This window comes from Takifugu flavidus, chromosome 8, assembly GCF_003711565.1.
Source record: "Takifugu flavidus isolate HTHZ2018 chromosome 8, ASM371156v2, whole genome shotgun sequence".
Taxonomy (NCBI): domain Eukaryota; kingdom Metazoa; phylum Chordata; class Actinopteri; order Tetraodontiformes; family Tetraodontidae; genus Takifugu; species Takifugu flavidus.
In genome coordinates this window covers 1,114,482-1,131,893 of record NC_079527.1, presented here as the reverse complement: position 1 = coordinate 1,131,893, position 17,412 = coordinate 1,114,482, and the positions used below count along the sequence as shown (strand labels likewise).

The following is a 17,412-nucleotide window of genomic DNA, read 5'->3' as shown; positions in this document are numbered from 1 at the left end:
TGACCAGCCAGTCACATGTCCATGGTCCCTGTTGGGGGGTGGGGCTCCTCCTGGATGGATGGATGGATGGATGGATGGATGGATGGTGGATGGATGATTGATGGATGGATGATGGGTGGGTGGATAGATGGATGATGGATGGATGGTGGATGATAGATGGATGGATGGTAGATGATTGATGGATGGATGGATGGTGGATGGATGATTGATGGATGGATGATGGATGGATGGTGGATGATAGATGGATGGATGGTGGATGATTGATGGATGGATGGATGGATGGTGGACGATTGATGGATGATGGATGGATGGATGGATGATACTTCCCAACTGAACTACTGATTTACAGACATCTATTTTTTTAATGAGAAATCTCAACTTTTCAGGTTTTTGCTTTGATGTTTCCTGTCTCTCTCTCACACACACACACTGCTGCTGCTGACATCTGCGACCTCTCACCGTTGACCTCATCACTGTCCTACGTCTGCTTGGACGCCTGTTGTTGGCCTGAACAGCTGCTGATCCATTCAGGTCGTAGCATAAGTGTCCGTACGTTCCGAAGGCTTTGATTTCCTTTGTTATTTATTTGTTGAAACTGTGATGTTAGCGGTGCGAGCCGCAGAGCAGCGGCGCTCTGAAGCCTTTGCATCATTTTCACATTAAAGACCTGTTCAGGACCGGCTGCGTGTCACTCCTGCTGCTTCTCTCTCTCACCACGGTGGGTGTGGGGCGACCTCGACGCCAATCTTCGGCGGAAGGAAGCTGGAGGCTGAAATCACGCTCGGAAACATCTGAATCCAAGAGCAGCTTTAATGTTGAAGGCAAAACGTGGCACAAAGCAACAATTTGTCACAAAAGAAAATCAAAGCGCTGCGTGGGAGCACATCAAAGCGGAACAACACGAGGAGTCCAGACGGCTCTTCCAGATTTACAGCCTTGACTTTTCCATAAATAAAAAAAAAAACAACAAAAAAAAACAAAACCACAAACTCAACGTTTCCGCTGACTGAAGTCAGTCGGCTTCCTGACAGGAAGTCAACGTTCGTCCGCTTCAACAGAACTGAAAGAGACAGCAAAGACTCTTATTTTAGTAACTTTCTGTTGCATGTGTGTAGCTCTGCTGCCACCTAGTGGCCAGGCTCCCTCAGTGAGGAGGGACATTTGACATCCCAGAGTAAGATTATGGATGGAGTCATAGCGTTACCTTCCATCGGTTCCCACAGCTGTTACACAACACAAAGGTGGTCATGGGCTCGTCGGCACTGCGGATCTGCACCTGCAACACACACAGGTGGACCAATCAGCAGTTGCCGTGCACGCTGGTGCGCCACGGGCGCCTCACGCGCTCGTTCAGCGCTGCTGCGCCTTCAGGCTGTGGACATTTGTCTCTTGGGTGACCTGAGACCAGCTCTACGAATCAGGACTAACAGTGAAGTGATGAATCTGACCGGTCACATGACCTTAAATCCCACAAGGCCCCTCCCCCACAGTGACGGCAGCAAAAACAACAACACATATACAGGTGACACACAGCAAGAGAGACAAGGGGACAAGTCAACCAGAGACAGGCGAGGGACACGATCACGGCTGGACGGCTGGTAGAAAAGAAGAGACGACATACAACACACAGGTGACACACACATACAGGTGACACACACAGAAACATACAGAGGACACACTCATACACAAAAAACAAACATGCAGGAAACACATGGGACACACAGAGGACAAACACAAGAGACACACACATAGAAACATACAGAGGACACACTCATACACAGAAAATGTACATGCAGGAAACACAAAGGACACACAAAGAGGACAAACACAAGACACACACACACACACACACAGGTGACACACACACACACAGAAGCATACAGAGGACACACTCATACACAGAAAACACACATGCAGGAAACACATGGGACACACAAAGAGGACAAACACAAGACACACACAGGTGACACACATAGAAACATACAGAGGACACACTCATACACAGAAAACACACATGCAGGAAACACATGGGACACACAAAGGACAAACACAAGACACACAGGTGACACACACACAAACAGGAAACAGGTGGCACACACTGGACACAGCCACACACACCTGTGTGTATGAGCAGCTCTTCCCGTGACAGTTGTTGCAGATGAACATGTCCGTCTCGGTGCCGCCGACCTTGGACAGCTGGTGTTCCCTGATGGACTCTTTGGTCAGAGCCTCTCGGATCTGCTTCAGCTCTGCGCTCGCCATCTCCTACACACACACACACACACACACACTAGACCCTGATCCAGGTTAAACCAGACTGGGCGAGACCCAAGCAGACCTCAGCGCTCATGCTAGCGATGCGTTGAGGAGAGATGTTTCCACAGAGGACGTTTCGGCGCAGCTCAGGGTTCTTCTGGTCCTTCAGGTTGGAGATTCGGCTTCGTAGGCGAGATTTATATTTCGTTTCTGTCGATTTGAACTCCTGGTAGATCTGTGGACGTTAACGTCAAGGACGTGAAACCGCCAGGAGCCCTCAGCACCGCTAAAACCTGTGTTGATGCAGGAAAGAGTTGAGGAGGAGAAGCCACCTGGTCCGGAAACACAAAGTTCTACTGTTTGTTGAGAGGATATCTTCTTCAATCTGTGCTGCGAGGTGCTGGCAGTCCACGCCCATGGTCAGGTGATCGCCTGAAAAACACACGCAGCTCCTGAGGAGATGTAAAAGAGCAACAAATATGGAAACATCTAAAACCCTAATGGGATCACCTTGATCATCAGGCTAGCTGGAGAACCGGATGTCCTGGTTCTGAAGCTAAAAACCTCTTAATTGCACGCTTACTGGACATGTACAGGGACTTCTGCGGTCCTGGAGTCACCTACCCATACATCTAGCATGACTACAGATCGCCTGTGAAGCGTCCTGTCCTGATCCTAAATGTCCCCAAGATCAAAGAACTTATCGTGGACTCCAGGAAGACCCGAGAAGACCTCATAAGTGGTGGAAACTCCAAATACCACACCTGGATGTTTAACATTAAGGCTCCGGTGAGAACGGCAGCAGGTCCATTTCCTGCGTGTCCTCAAGGAGAACCACCACCGACCTGCTGCTGACCTGCTGCTGACCTATCGCTGCCCCTAGAGGCCAAAGGGGGAACTGCCCGCGGGTTTACCCTTTCAGGTCCGCTGGATTAAGCTCGACCCAGATGAGCAGCTGCTGGGGCTTAGTGCTGCAGTACCAGCAGCAGGTACTGGAGACCTGTCCAGGAGGGGGTTCAGAACAAACGTACGATGAGATGATTTCCTCACCGCCGGTCTGCAGCGCCGCCACCAGCAGCTCGCGACACTTGTTCCTCACGTTGTCTTTGGTGACAAGAGCAGGAGGGAAGGCGGCCACTGGCGGGGGGAGGCCTGGGCCGGTGGGAGCGCCGGAGGACTCGTCTGTTGTCTTAGTGCTGGGGGACAGCAGAGGGAACCTTGATCTTCAGCACCTTTGATCCGTTCCAGCCTCATGGGGTTCATGACATCATCAGTGTGAGACAAACCTTTTCCTGCTGCTGCCAGAGTCCTTGGAGGTGGACGAAGACCTCACAGGGGAGCCGTCCTTCTTCTTCTCCTCTGAACCATCTGCGGGACAACGTGAAGCACATCATTTCCACGCAGGCAAGGATGCGGCGGACCTGACACCAACACCTCACCCAGCAGCTTCTTCCAGGACTTGATGAGAGATTTGGCGATGTTCTGAACCTCCTCATCAGAGCTCTGTTTCCTCACCGCGTTCACTGACATCCCCACTCTGGTGGACTACAGAAGAGAGGGAACACAGGTGGGACACAAAAAGACTGTCAGAGCTGCAGTGGAGCTAGCAGCGGAGTCAATTACCTGCAACATCTCCAAAGACATCTTCATGTTCCTCAGCTCCCTCAGCAGGTCCAGAGCTCCATCCTGCAGACGAATCATCACAGTCCAAAAATGACCTGTCAGAACACCCTGACTGGACTCAAGCACCATGGCCCGCACTCACCATCAGCTTGGTAAATAAGTTTGATAAGAAATGACATCATCATTACTGGACGGTCTCGTCTACTGTGATGCTGCTAACTGCAGCGCAGGGTTGCTCTCAGGTCGCCAGGTTGGGGTCTCGATCAGTGTCAATAACACGATCAGGATCAGCTACTGTTGCTAACATTAGCGTTATCGATTAGGGCCAATAACGGGATCAGCTGTTAGCAACAGTAGCATTTATCCACGTGTGCATTAGGAGTTGGTAGCCTGAAGGAAGCACATCTCCTGGAATACAAGACGCTATTTATCAAGGTCACCTTTGCCAAACGGAATTTTTCGCTTCAGTTTTTATCTCGTTAACAAAGTGAAGGAAGCGCTGACTGAACAGCCTGATTGCGTGTGCACGACGTTGATCACCTGCACAGGTACAGGTGAGCAGGACCTCTGGGAACCTGATCAGATAATTGAGGAGAGCTGCGTTTAAAACGCCAGTAAAATCCGAAATCATGTTTATTTCCACACACGTGATGCAAATGAGCTCTTCACTGGATGAGTAAAGTAGCTTTAGTCGCGTCGGTGTTTCCAGAAGGTTCCACCTCTTGTTTTACTCACCGTTTTCTTCTTCTGCACCATTTTATCCAGTTTCTTGGCGATTCTCTCCACTTCCTGGCTTCTGACCATCTTTTCCAGCAGCTTCTCTGTCGTGTCACTGGCTGAAAGTGTCCATGGATGCCGCCAAGAAGCTGCTCCTCTTCTCCAGCTGCTGCTTGCGCTGGTTTGTTGTTGACACACGCCGGCTGGTGCATGCTGGGAGTTGGAGTGTCTGCTGTTTGGGCAACCTCGTGACTTTTGTGTTGCGCCCATTTATTTTCTAAAACTGTGTTTAAAATGAAACGTCCATGAGGTTATCCAGCTCTCCGTCACTAGGGTGGAACATTACGACTCTGAGCTCAGAGAATCTCCCCTGCGGTCGCTGCACCTGACTCACGGCAGCAGGCGTGAACTTACACAGCCCGACCGGAAGATGGGAGCAAAGATTGTGATTATGTCAGTGACGGACCACCATTACGTGTTCATCGTAACATCTTTCCCTCTCTGCCCCAGTATAACCAGTCATTTACCCCTCTTTCCCACTAGAACCAGTCAGTTACCCTCTCTGTCCCAGTAGAACACGTCATTTACTCTCTCTGTCCCAGTATAACCAGTACATTTATCCTCTCTGCCCCAGTATATAATCATTTACCCTCTCTGTCCCAGTATAACCAGTTATTTATCCTCTCTGTCCCAGTATAACCAGTACATTTATCCTCTCTGTTCCAGTATAACCAATCATTTACCTTCTCTGTCCCAGTATAACCAGTCATTTACCCCTTCTGTCCCAGTATAACCAGTCATTAACCCTCTCTGTCCCAGTATAACCAGTCATTTATCCTCTCTGTCCCAGTATAACCAGTACATTTATCCTCTCTGTCCCAGTATAATCAGTCATTTACCCCTTCTGTCCCAGTATAACCAGTCATTAACCCTCTCTGTCCCAGTATAACCAGTTATTTATCCTCTCTGTCCCAGTATAACCAGTACAATTATCCTCTCTGTCCCAGTATAACCAGTCATTTATCCTCTCTGTCCCAGTATAACCAGTACATTTATCCTCTCTGCCCCAGTATAATCAGTCATTTACCCTCTCTGTCCCAGTATAACCAGTTATTTATCCTCTCTGTCCCAGTATAACCAGTACATTTATCCTCTCTGTCCCAGTATAACCAGTCATTTAACCCCTCTTTCCCACTAGAACGAGTCATTTCCTCTCTGTCCCAGTAGAACCAGTCATTTATCCTCTCTGTCCCAGTAGAACCAGTCATTTACCCCTCTGTCCCAGTATAACCAGTCATTAACCCTCTCTGTCCCAGTATAACCAGTCATTTATCCTCTCTGTCCCAGTATAACCAGTACATTTATCCTCTCTGTCCCAGTATAATCAGTCATTTACCCCTTCTGTCCCAGTATACCAGTCATTAACCCTCTCTGTCCCAGTATAACCAGTTATTTATCCTCTCTGTCCCAGTATAACCAGTACAATTATCCTCTCTGTCCCAGTATAACCAGTCATTTATCCTCTCTGTCCCAGTATAACCAGTACATTTATCCTCTCTGTCCCAGTATAATCAGTCATTTACCCTCTCTGTCCCAGTATAACCAGTTATTTATCCTCTCTGTCCCAGTATAACCAGTACAATTATCCTCTCTGTCCCAGTATAACCAGTCATTTAACCCCTCTTTCCCACTAGAACGAGTCATTTATCCTCTCTGTCCCAGTAGAACCAGTCATTTATCCTCTCTGTCCCAGTAGAACCAGTCATTTAACCCTCTGTCCCAGTGAGAAGAGCTTGAGTGTCTATTTTCCACCTGGAGCAGCAACAGTAGACTTCCATCGTCATGGTGACCTGGTTCAGGCCTGAAGCTGCTGGGATCAAGGAACGCTTGAATCAGTCTGATCTGTGCATCCCAGCAGGGCGGCGCCGTACCCTCTGAGTCAGTGACATCATCAGCCTGTGCCCGGCTTCCTGTCTCCTGACTGGAATGTTAGCAATGGGTAAGCTGGCACCCTGGTTCACTCTGATCCACCTGGTTCAGTCTGATCCGCCTGGTTCAGTCTGATCCGCCTGGTTCACTCTGATCCGCCTGGTTCACTCTGATCCGCCTGGTTCAGTCTGATCCGCCTTGTTCAGTCTGAATAGCCTGGTTCAGTTTGAGCCGCCTGGTTCAGTCTGATCCACCTGGTTCAGTCTGATCCGGCTGGTTCAGTCTGATCCACCTGGTTTACTCTGATCCACCTGGTTCAGTCTGATCCGCCTGGTTCAGTCTGATTTGCCTTGTTCACTCTGATCCACCTGGTTCAGTCTGATCCGCCTGGTTCACTCTGATCTGCCTTGTTCAGTCTGATCTGCCTTGTTCAGTCTGATCCACCTGGTTCAGTCTGATCCACCTTGTTCAGTCTGATCCACCTGGTTCAGTCTGATCCACCTGGTTCAGTCTGATCCACCTGGTTCACTCTGATCAGCTTCGTTCCTCCGTCACTTTTCCAGCTTCTAATCAGCTTTTAAATCTCACACTGATCATTTATTGGCATCCAACAGGAAGTGGGAGCGTCAGTCTGGAAAACACGGACGTTTAGTTCCTGGAACAAACACACACTTCCTGTTTTCACAAACGCACTTTGATGTTGACACAGTAAAAGTGTGTTGGGGGGGTGGTGTCGCTGTAGCTGCTGGGGCCGCTGTATTGCTCAAGGGTACTTCTCCTTTACCTGTAAAACAAAACAACAAGTATCCGAGTGACGCCGTTCAGGTCACCTGATCAGTGGTGACATCACTACCTTCCGTCCATCACCGTCAGGGTCCGTCAACAGGAAACGAACCAGGAATAAAAACACGCAGGAATGATGACAGTGACTCGGCTACACTCCGCAGATGCTAATGCTAACGTGTTTAGCCCATATTTCTCCTTCTTTTCTTTACCCCATTGTTTGCTCTCCATGTAGCTCCACCCAGGATCTCCTGGTGAAGATGCTCATTCACCATGAGGGCACCTCCACACAATCCCTGGCTGGATTTCTGAGGGAGATCAGAAGACCAGAATCCATCAGGCAGAGAGGCCACTTCCTGTCTGAGGTGGTGACGAGGAGTAGCTCCATAGATCTGCTGGAGGAGAAAGGCCACTTCCTGGTGCCGGGGGAGGAAGGGGAGGGCATGATGAAGGAAAGTGGCCACTTCCTGTCTGAGATGGTCATGAGTGAGGCTGCAAAGGCCCGTTTAGAGAAGAAGAGAAGAACTTCCTGGCGTCAGAGGTGACTGTGAATGAGTCCATAGTTCACCAGAAGAAGGTTCTTCCTGAGTTCTGCTCTCATTGATCTCAATCCCGAGGAACACGCATTTCCTGGAACAGACCACAAACACCCAACGCACAACCTTCAGAACCGAAACCCAAACAATTCAACTGAGCATTCCATCAAACCACTGGTTCTACTGGGACTGAGGGCAGAAGTTCCACCATTCTCAGTGTTCCCCTGTGAGTTGGGTTCACTGGGGGGTCACGGTGGAACATCTTGAGAGCAGCCGGAACATCTACATATTCAATGAGCTCATGTTCTTTGAAGGCTTTTTCCAGCTGTCAAATGGTGGAATTCTGACCGAGTCAAACTTTTGATCAAAACTTTCAGATGGACCCATTTCTGCTGCTCCTGGATCTGGTTCCAATTACCCTCAACTGTGAAATGATTTGTCCTGTGTGTGTGTGTGTGTGTGTGTGGTGTGTGTGGGTGTGGGTGTGTGTGTGCGTGTGTGTGTGTGTAGGTGTAGGTCTGCTGTGGTGTGAAACTGTCCAAGTCTTCTCTGCCTGGTTGAAACGAGAAGTGTTCTACCTTCTGTGAAGAACCCAGAAGTTGGACCAAAACCGTCTGTGGGGACAGAAAAGTGCCGGTGTTCCACCTGTGGGAGGCTCACCTGCGCGAGCAGCAGATCTGACTGGAGGTCTTCAGGAGGTGAACCAAGGCCCATCATGCTTTGCTGCAAATGGTCGTTGGAGCGAGTACAAAGAGCCGCGTCAGTGTTTTCATCACGCGTGACGCTGGCGTGAGCGTGCATAATAGTGAAACACACACACACTCATCTGCTCAGAGCGGACCGACTGTTGGAAGATGAGCCGGCAGTGGCCCTCGTCACCATCACACAACCTGTTGCTCTCCCAGCACATGCGTGTGTGTGTGTGTGTGTGTGAGAGAGAGAGAGAGAGAGAGAGTGTGTGCGTGGGTGTGCGCGTGCGTGCGTGTGACAGAGAGTGTATGTATGTTTATGTGTTTTTGTGTGAGAGAGCGAGAAAGTGTGTGTGTGTGTGGTGTGTGTGTGTGTGACAGAGAGTTTGTGCATGTTTATGTGTTTGTGTGTGTGAGAGAGTGTGTGTGCTTGTGGTTGAGTGTGTGTGTGTGTGCGTGACAGAGAGAGTGTGTGCGTGTGTCTGAGACAGAGAGTGTGTATGTTTATGTGTTTGTGTGTGCGTGTGAGAGAGAGAGTGTGTGTGAGCGTGTGTGAGAGTCTGTGTTTGTGTGTGTGTGTGAGAGAGAGAGAGAGAGACATTGTTTCACTTCTTACATAAGGGAAAGATTGGAGCACATTTTCAACATTAAATCTTACACACAAAACTGTGCACACACCCTGCTTTGACCTACATTCAACATGTGCGCACACACACACACACACACACACACAATCCAACCCCCTGCTGCTCTCAACATCGCACCACTGTGGCAGCACAATTCCCAGAAACTGCTCAACATCCAGCACACACACAAGCATATAGACATACACACACAGAGACGTGCACACAGACGTGCACACACAGCATCCCACTATTGTCCCATTAGATGTCAGATACAAAATAAACACGTCAACACACGTGTAACACATGCTGCCCTCACTCATACAGCTGATAAGAATCTCTGTGTGTCCGTCTATGTGTGTGTGTGTGTGTGTGTGTGTGTGTGTGTGTGTGTGTGTGTGTGTGCTTGCGTTTGTTTGTGCGTGTCTGTGTATTCATGTGTGAGTGTGTGCGTCTGTGTGTGTGCGTCTGTGTGTGTGCGTCTGTGTGTGTGCGTCTGTGTGTGTTTGTGTGTGTGTGTGTAATTATGTGGGTGTGTGAGTATGTCTCGCACACACACACACACACACACTCCAGCCGGTCCTCAGAGCTCCATGTAAATACTTTAATAACCTTCTCCTCCGTCTGCCTCCATCTTCCACATTTCTGAAATAGTTCAGGAACCACAGAATTTTTTTCCCAACTTGTGTGGCTGGATTCTTTTCCCATCCTCCTCTTTCTCTCTTTTTTATCCCTCCATCATTTGCAGGCTGTGCATCCATGACCCCCTATCTCTCGTCACTGTGTCAAACAAACAAACAAACAAGGTGGTGTCTCAGGTGTGGAAGCAGCAGATCACTGCAAAGGTGCCTCACAGACAGGAGATCAGTACTTCTGTGGGTCTCAGCCGATCATGCTGGTTCTCTCTGGTGCAGGTGGTTCTAGGTGAGGAGCCTCCCTCCTTCCGTCACTCACCTGTGTCCCCGTTGGGATGGGTTCCGTCTCCTGAATCTGGAGCAGATGCTTCAGCAGCGGGTCCAGATGAACCCCAACGGCAACTGGATTTGGTCCTTATTGGTCTGAAATGAGATAAAGCTTGCGGAGCTGCTGCTGGAACTCCCAACGGTCCTGGAAGGCCACCGACCACACTGGAAACTCTGGGATACGCTTCACCAAGCAGCTTAATCCACAAAACATCACTGCAGATGGAGACAGAAAACAAGGAGAGGGCGCCAACGAAAACATGATTTGCTGTCTTTGTTCCTGCAGCGGTGAGGAGCTCTGCCCAAAGACGGCTTTCAAAACCGCCTCAAGCTGCGTCTCAAACCCAGCAGAGATCACATCTTAATCAGATTCCAGCTCCGTCCCTGCTCAGAGGAGGCCATCTTTAATGTTGGCTCACCAGCATCGTTAAGATAATGGTCCAGCTGTGGTAGGACCGCAGGGATTCAGAACCTTCACCCTGAACCTCTGACCTCCAATGGGCAAAGGTGAGAGGACAATCAAGAGACGGGTAGACATGATACCAGGGTCATTATTCCATTATTCTGGCAGAAGACCAGAATCTGAACATGAGCCGCCGCCATCAGAAGAGCTGGACCCAAACATCTGCACTCACAGAGCTCCAACAGATGTGTTATTGTGGAGCTCACTGAGGAGAAACAATCAAATCCACTAAACACCCAACTGTGAGGGCGAGCGACAGGAGGAGGAGGAGGAGACCCAGTCTGATGAGACCCAGTATGAAGACCTCTAGGCTCCAGTTGAAGACCTCTAGGGTCCAATATGAAGACCTCTAGGGTCCAGTTGAAGACCTCTAGGCTCCAGTTGGACTCTTCAGTCGAAGAGTCTGAGGGGATTTACAGATCAAAGGTCAGTTCTGAGAACAGGGAGCAGGTAGAGGCATCGGGACTCAAGCCTGGCTCTAGACCGGTTTCTGGTGTTCCCGCTTCAGACCTGACACACATGTTGAGTGTTCTACTGGCACCACCTTCTCCTGTGGGTTCTCTGGAAACAACACAGTAAACTTGGTTATTTTCCTTTTTCGGTGCCGGAAGCAGAGAAGCAGAGTTCTGTGGAATCATGAAGGAATATCCTCGGGCACAATGAAAACCATGAGTGGGTCAGGTGACACATGGCGTTACTGAGAAGAAACTGAAGAAATCCAACCCTTCAGATCTGAGAGAAGGTTAGCATCAGAGGAAACCACAGAGTAATCTGTTCAACATGGAGGCTGCGTCCATCATCGCAGCTCACATCAAAGCAAGCAGATCCACATCTGAGCTTCACGTCCCGACACCCAGATTCAAAACACCACGTCAAGGCTTTACTCAGCTTCATGGAGGGAACGACACCCCCGCCTCTTTCTCCAGCTGGACCAATCCGGCGGTCCGTAGGCCACAAAGCTCAGATGGTTCTATCGGTTCCATCATCACTTATCTGATTGGTCTCTTTGTATGGGTCCAGTTTGGTGCTGCAGCTTATCGCCAATGTTTGAGTATGTCCCAGTCTGATAGCATTGAGTCCAGGAGCCGGTCCAGAGTTCCCAGCAGCTCACCACAAAAGGAGAAAAGCCCAACACTTCACACACACCACAAAAGAGAAAATAGAGTCGAGCAGCTCTTTATCTCCTCGGGCCCGAACAAACAAGCCGGCGCTGCCGGTTCTCCTCATTGTTGTCTTCATGTGTGATGGGCAGAAGATATGAGGTCACCACACAAAACTGGGAAACACGAGATAAGTCGCCATGTAGAGACTAAACATTGTGTTTGTTGAAGCCTGATTATGGACACGGAGAACCTCCAGAACCCACTATGGTTCTGCACGGTTCCACAAACACCCCTGCCACGGTGCCACAAGGTTGGTTTCAGACCAGGTTCTGGATACCTTAATACATGCACACACACAAGGGGACACACACCTGTGTCTGAGGGAGCCTTCTCCTGGCAGTTTCTCTTCAGGCGTTTGTGGACCTGGTCCATGGATCAGCTGGTTCTATGTGGTCATGTGACCCTGATGTCCTCCTGCTGGCTGATTGATTAGCTGAAGCAGCTGATGTGAGCAACCCAGCTAACAGAGGAACACCTGAAAAACCAGAGCTGAGCTAACACGCTCAGGTGCGTCCTCTCAGACTTGGATCTGGTCCATCACTGCCACATCTCTGACGCCTTCCTGGACCTTGTTCCTGTATTTTGGGAGGAGCCTGCGTGGCTAATACTCACGTCGGCAAAAGTTTTTTTTCATTTAAAATGTCTTTTTATTTGTGGGCCGGGAACCAGGAAAGCAACAGAACCTCTTCTCGTTTTGGGCCGACGTGCTCGCTGTCAACTGCTGGATGATCTGTTGCATGTCTCACAAATTACAGAGGCTTCTCTGCAGCCAGAGGGTTTCGATTGGAAAATGGTGCTACCATGTTGTTGACAAAACAGGCTCCGACATAGCAACGCTAACGGAAGGCAGATGCAGGATCTGATCAGATAGCTAAAGCATCTGCTCCTTCTGTCCAGCTTCTCTCCTCTGAAACAAGGACAACCAACATCACTGTAATATTTGGTGGCTTATCTGGGAATAACCCTATCAGCTAGCGTAGCTTCAGAAGATCTAACGAGGAACCAGAGACATCCACAGGTCTGAAAGGGTGTTTCTCCAGCGAGAATGTCTCTGGTTGTCCTGCTGTAAATATGAGTGTGAAGCAACGTGCTGCTGAGAGCTTCAGTGGTGATGACAACGGTTTGCGGGTGTAGCTGCAGCTCTCCGTGTTGAGATCATCTGCAGAGACGTTTATTCGATAAAGTTCTGGTTCTCAGGCCAGAAGGAATCCAGAAGTCTGCTGCCGAGACGGAAAACATCGGCCAGACAGGTTACGTAAAAGCGCCTGCCTGGTCACGATGACCAGCAGCAACAGCCAATGGTCTCCAGGTTTCCACCAGCTCCACTTCTGCTCCAGGAGCAGGTTTTGGATTGCAAACCCTTGCTAGCACGATTCCACACCATAAGGTCATGAAACCGACCCGAACTCGGTATTCTGGGGTCTCCCAGCGGTTCCTCAGAGGTACTGCAGGAATTCCCAGCCTTAGATGTGGTTAGATGAACTGGTTTCGGTCATGGCTGAAGCATCTTCTAGTTTGTGTCCTCTGAAGTATAGTAAAAGCAGAAACAGAGCAGAGTTTGTGTGAGAACGTCCATTCCAGGATGAACTGAGGCGCCTTCCTAACAGCATAATTACAGTTGTCCTCAGAGGTCATGACGTGAAGCTGATGTTTCTTCTTCATCTCCTTGATTTCAGGTCTTTTGTCCGCTTTTATTGGCCTCAACAGGCCACCAAGGCTCAACCTAGAACGGGGTCTCATGTATGCTTCCACCTGGCTTTAGAAAGGTTCTGGTTCCAGACTACGGTTCTTATGGATATAAATGTCCCGGAGTGGATTTTGGGAATTCCAGCAGGCAGCAACCACCACACAAGTATGACATTTATTTTACGTTTCCAAACCAGCCCGAAGCTGTAATGTGCAATATAAACTGTAAACCAACAATTTGGCTGATTTATTTGGACTTTTCCTGGTGCCGCCACAATGTTTTAGAACTTGTAATTAAGAGGAACGTCGTGCAGAGTTTAATGAAAATGGATGTGTGAGAAATATTTGTGTCAGACTGAGATCAAAGAAACAGATTCCAAATGTAAGAACCGCGATAGAAGACTTTCCTTGTCCGGGCTTCGGGTTCTGCAGGGTTCTGGACCGGATCTCAACACTGGGAAACTGTATTTTTCCTCTGAAGGCCTCGTCGAAACTCTGCTAACACAGCTAGCATACGTTATGATGACATCATTATCTGAGCGTGTGTGTGTGTTACAGAACCTGTGAGATGGACTAGGACGACTGTTGTCATCATCAGAAGGTCACCGTTGAAGACAGGGAGACAACAGTCAAAGGTCGGAGGACCTGTGAAGGCGTCCAGGAGCAGAACCCGACCAGCATGAAGACCCAGTTCTGCAGAGCTTCATTTCAAAGGGAACAGGCTGGTCTTCAGTCACACCCCTGATGTTCTGATCATAAAACATCTCACACAAACACATAAATAAGCATCCAGACAGCTTCCAGCAGAAAAACACACGTCTTTTTCCACTTGGCGGCATATTTTGGATTACACGGCGGCTTCTCGAGCACTTTCATGGTGTCATGAAATTCCTCCTGGAGCCTCTTTGGAGACATTGTACAAAAAACACACAATTACCATAAAATCTCAACTAATAATCAGAACCTTCTAAAATAGCTGGTTTTCCGTCCTCCAGACCCTCCACTGATCCAAAACTCAGCAGAAGAGACGTGTTTCTCAACAAACCCTGGGATTTGGACTCCCTGATGGGGTCTCGGCGGGACCAGGTCCACAAGCTAGCCCGACCCACCCCCCCCCCCACCTCCGAGTGTCTCCACTCGGACATAAACGTCAACAGTGATGAATAGCAGACTGACCAGTTCTGACTGAAAATCCTCATCTTCAACAGTCAGAAATTATTTCTCATGTCCCAGGATTCCAGGTCAAAGGTCACACACAGACACACACACACACTCTGCATCATGGAAGTGTGTGTATCAGTAGGTATGGAGGCAGGGGATTCCCACAGCGACCTGTGAGCAACCATCTCATCCATCAACACACACACACACACACACACACACACACTTCCCTCTTTCAGCGAATTTCAAAATAGAATGGTGTGTGAACGTGACCTCTCCCACACATAAACACACACACACACACACGCTTGTGGACACACCCATCAAGATGCTATTGTGTCCTGGTGTGTGTGTGTGTGTGTGTGTGTGTGTGTGTGGTGTGTGTGTGTGTGTGTGTGTGTGTGTGTGTGTGTGTGTGTGTGTGTGTTATCAGTGTGTTCTGAGTCCCTCTCTCTTTTCTTTCTCGCCACTCAGTCTGGAGTTTCTGCCAGATTTCCTCAGTGGCGAAGGTGTGGTGTCGCTCTCTCACTTTCTCCACACACACACACACACACAGACACACACACACACTGGATGCCAGTTGATGTAATATTTCCTCAGCTCTGTCTTTGATTTCCAGGCTGATTATGAGAAAACTCACACAGATTAAACCTCTTTGTGAAGCTCAGCTCTGCTCGGGTTCCTCAGATGATCTTCTCAGCAGAAGGAGGACAGAAATCAGAAGACAACAACAATAGAATGACATGAATAAGTGAATAGAGGGTCTCTTCTGTCAGTATTTGGTGCTGTGACGGTCTTTTATTCCAAGCCCCCCACACACACACACACACACACACACACACACACAAACTCATCCTGGTGGTTCTGCAGTCTCCTGCTGATGTTTCCATCACTCAGAAATTCTCTTGTCATGAATCGGTCTGATTTGGGGACCGTCCAGAGAACAAGATTATCATAGAATGTTGATGAGTGTCAGGTATCTGTCAACCCCGTCCCACTGGCTCTTAGCACAGTCCTTGTCCACCGCCTTTTCAAGCCTGTCTTGAGCCAAATTTGATGTTCCTTCGCTCTGTACCATGAAAACTAGATCCATGAGGACCTCAGACAGATGGAAACATCAACCCAGCACGTTCCTGTCCCCGTCCATCTCTGTCTCATCTGTGTTCCAGTGGTCCAGTTCCTCCACACCTGACCCTGTGTTGACCCAGTATGATGGTACAGGTGTCATCATGACATAGAAACTCTGTTTGCTGGTTCCATCCCACCCAAACTGTGCAAAGGAGCCCCTGAGACAGATGGAACCTCACGACCCAGCTTCTGCTGCTACAGCGTACAGGAGCATCTGTACCAAGGCTGGACTGGAACCTCCAAAGGGTGGAGGATGACCCAGCTAAGATCCGGATACAGACTGGCGAACATCTGACTGGAACTAGCCAAACATTGTGGCTGTAGACAAAGTGGACCAGAAGGTTGTCGTGAGCAGCTGGAGATATGGTGAGGTCCGCCTGGTCCTCTAGACCTCTGCAGGTCTGTGACCTTTAAGTTGGAGGGGTGGCTCTGCCAGAGCCCAGGACCAACATTAGAGGTCTGTCCAAAGCTGGGATCAGCTGAGAAAGAGCGGAGAAATAAGAAGTGGATGAAAGTAAGTTCTCTCTGGTTTACGGGGTCCACTGGGGGGAGGGGTTGTTGTTGTTGTTGTTTTAAAATCAAAATCATTCCCAAAATCAAACAGCTTAGTCGGGTAAATTTAATGTGTGGTCGTTGCTGCCTGCTGGAATTCCCAAAATCAAACAGCTTAGTCGGGTAAATTTAATTAACTTGATGTCTAAACCTCAAATTGTTGTATTTAAACTATAAATCAGATGTGGCGTTAAAATCTCTCATTCTCTCTCTCACACACACACACACATAAACGCACACACACACACTCAGACCCGGCCGTGTTTCCTGTCACGACGGCTCCTTTAATCATGTACTTCAGGTGAACCACAGTTATTAATAACCCCAAGCATAATAACCCATCAGCAATGCCCCCCAGTATGAAAGGAAGAGTGGTCGCCAGGCTGACTGGGATCCCATCTAAACATGGACGTGTCAGACAGTGTCTGTGGGGGCAGTAATTGTAGATGGAAGAAGGAACCGTCTCTGCAAAGCCTCAAATGTCACAAGAACAACATTTTCAAGCTGTTGTGATTTATTTTTACTTCATAATCACACGGCAAAGCAACAAAAACAGGCTGTTAAGTTCCTGTCTGAGATCAACCTAGAGGAACATGTTGATGAGACACCAGCCCCTAATCACCCCCGATCACCTGACCAGCACAACTAACCCCTCACCCGGACTCTGACCTAAACCCCATTCCAACCTTAACCTTAAAACTGTGTCTCTACCTCCAAATTTCTTCTCTTTGCTGACAGAAGGATTAATTTGTCACTCAATATGTAGCAAACACACAAAAACAACAACAAACAACAACAAACAACAACAAACCACAACTACACACGCTTTCAGTGTGTGTAGTTGTCCCTGCAACCTAACTGCAGCTCTTCAGGCTGATGATGTTTGAGCAGTTCCTAAGTTTCTGCAAGTGTCCAAGTCCCTGGGGGTCTTAGTCCCCCAGTGTCCGACTCCCACAGTGTCTGAGTCCCGAGTGTCTGAGCCTCTAAATCCCCAAGTGTCTGAGTCCTCAAGCATCCGAGTCCTGGCGTGTCCAAGTCCCCGAGTGTCTAAGTCCTGGAGTACCTGAGTCCCAGATGTCCGAATTAGAGAGTGTCTAAGTCTCCTACTGTAAGTGTCTGAATCCCTGAGTGTCAGTGACCC

At 49.0% G+C, this 17,412-nt stretch overlaps 1 protein-coding gene across 1 annotated transcript; it reads right to left on the bottom strand.

Moving 5' to 3' along the window:
- Positions 1-790: 790 nt before the first annotated feature.
- On the bottom strand, positions 791-5,790 carry tcea2 (transcription elongation factor A (SII), 2). The gene is made up of 10 exons (XM_057041256.1): positions 4,615-5,790; positions 3,880-3,942; positions 3,696-3,801; positions 3,543-3,624; positions 3,307-3,452; positions 2,632-2,688; positions 2,339-2,493; positions 2,119-2,265; positions 1,205-1,276; positions 791-1,060 (listed from the first exon to the last, which is right to left on the bottom strand). Exons 1-10 carry the CDS (start codon positions 4,864-4,866, stop codon positions 1,052-1,054), a joined length of 1,089 nt encoding a protein of 362 aa, XP_056897236.1. The 5' UTR covers positions 4,867-5,790; the 3' UTR covers positions 791-1,051.
- Positions 5,791-17,412: the final 11,622 nt, after the last annotated feature.